Source organism: Limulus polyphemus, unplaced genomic scaffold, assembly GCF_000517525.1.
Source record: "Limulus polyphemus unplaced genomic scaffold, Limulus_polyphemus-2.1.2 Scaffold12581, whole genome shotgun sequence".
NCBI classification, from domain to species: Eukaryota; Metazoa; Arthropoda; class Merostomata; order Xiphosura; family Limulidae; genus Limulus; species Limulus polyphemus.
Window position 1 is genome coordinate 2915 of NW_013678191.1, and position 2242 is coordinate 5156.

General features: G+C 29.3%; 1 protein-coding gene across 1 annotated transcript in view; it reads left to right on the top strand.

Annotated features, from left to right (window-relative positions):
* Positions 1 to 32: 32 nt before the first annotated feature.
* LOC106477028 (methyl-CpG-binding domain protein 4-like) overlaps positions 33 to 2242 on the top strand; it is a 5904-nt gene continuing 3694 nt past the window's right edge. The window contains exons 1-3 of the mRNA XM_013937635.2: positions 33 to 333; positions 784 to 1062; positions 1720 to 1869. Coding sequence (XP_013793089.1) covers positions 831 to 1062; positions 1720 to 1869 — 382 coding nt within the window. The 5' untranslated portion in view covers positions 33 to 333; positions 784 to 830. The remainder of the gene's footprint in view (positions 334 to 783; positions 1063 to 1719; positions 1870 to 2242) is intronic.

A 2242-nucleotide genomic window follows, 5' to 3' on the forward strand; every position in this document is an offset into this window, starting at 1 on the left:
AAGTCCATTATAAAGGCTGAGAAAGCCACTAGGGAGATATTCTGAGTTTCTGATTGGTTATTCATGTCATATATAGAAGTAAGTGTATATATATCATATATTAGTGTAACTGAATACCTCAACTACATCTATATGATGTCAGTAAGAAACAAATCCATTTATAAAGTGTTAAACTAGATAAAGGCAGTTTATCAAGGTTAATAAATTTTATGAAGCAGCTGATGAAGTATAAATAAAGTATATGAAAGTTGACAGGTGGACAAACTACATAACAAAGGTAGCTGACAAGGCTAACAAGTCACATTAGGATATTTCACCAAGTTGACAAACTAGGTAAGGCAACTGATCAAGTTTACTAACTAATTAAGACAGCTGAACACATTATAAAACTCCTAAAAACATAATTAACCAGGTTAGAATAAGTTTAAGTAAACAGTTAATTATCATTTTTATAACTCGTACTGTTTGTTTAAGCCCATTATTTGTTGCCAAATAGGTTACATTTTAGAATTTGTAATGTGCTTAAACATGTGTATGTACCTGAAAAAAACACTTACTTACAAATGAGGGCTCAAAGATTAATAAGATATTTTTAATACTTTATTGCTTTTGTGGAAAAAGATAATTAAAAAAAGAGAGTCAGATTTTAGAGGAAATTAAAAACTATTCCATATTTTGATACATTCCCCATCAGAATATTTCTTAACAATGATAACCAATTAACAGAAAAAAAATTATATATATAAATAATAAAATCTTGTTATCTTCGAACCAAAATTTAAGGATTGACTACCACACCCTCAAGAGAGGAGTCTCTACAGCATAACCAAATGCTAACATTGAGCAGTAATCATTCCTTGCCAGTTGAAAAAAAAACTTTACAGAGTTCATATTTTCGAACAAAATATCAAGGGTTGACCTCTGTACCTTTAGTTCTGAAGAGATGGAACTACAAAGATAAATGGACACCACCAAAATCACCTTACAATCTTGTACAGGAGAGTTTGTACCATGACCCGTGGAAGTTATTGGTGTCAACAATTTTTCTACAGAGAACTACTGGTAGGTTAAAAGAACTAGTTATTGTGTATGTTTATTGAAACAAAATTTGCTTTCTCCAGTTGTACTTTAAATCTACATCTGGGTTTAAGTTTTTCCATCAACTTGTATGAAAGTAATGTTGAAATTGTATTTGTATTTTAAGAACTTTTATGCATACAATTTTAATGATACATGCTGAGGAAGTATAATTTGGTGAGTAACTTTGAGAAATCACTTGAAATAATTTTGTGGTGGATTTGAACAATAATTTTTGGGAATTATTAGTTTCAATAATACTATTAAACGCACAACGTGAGACTGAAAAGGATGCTTGAATGCATGAATTTTAAAGATAACATTTCCAGAGCATGTCATTTTAAAGTTTGATATTTAGCAATGTGCATGAGAGTTTACTTGGAAATCTATGTTTTATAATTGTTTAAAATCTTGGTTTTTTGATGTTACTGATTGTTCCAAAGACATGTTGAAATTTAAATGTATTCCAAGATTATAATATTGATATATCAAATACAAGTTAATAAAACTTGTTCATGAGAGTTTAAGTTCTGGACTATAGCAAATTTTTTAAACATAAAACAGTTCTTTCAAAATTATTTGTTATAAGATAACAGTAGAGAAGCCCTTTTTTGTGATAAATTGTATAATTCCTTCATTTAGGAAGATCAGCTATTCCAATTCTATGGCAATTTTTTGACAAATATCCATTAGCTGAAGATGCATGTAAAGCAGATTGGAAAGACTTAGCACATATTTTAAAACCTTTAGGGCTCCATGAAAAGAGAGCAAAGATCATCATTAGGTTTTCAAGTAAGCATTTTAGATTAATCTGTTTATAACTGAGATTGTTTAAAATTTCTTGGGAATTTTCCAATAAAGTTTTTGAAATTTTCATTATTGCCAAATGGAACCCTTAAAAAACTAGAAGTGTGTTTCCACGGAAAAGCAAAATTCTTCAAAAGTAAAATTCCTTAATGACATACAGGAGTATGCTGTTATGGTAAGTATATTTTAAAGACCTATGTAGTGTTCTACATAGGCAAGTAAAATTCCTTAATGACATACAGGAGTATGCTGTTATGGTAAGTATATTTTAAAGACCTATGTAGTGTTCTACATAGGCAAGTAAAATTCTTTAATGACATACAGGAGTATGCTGTTATGGTAAGTATATTTTAAAGAC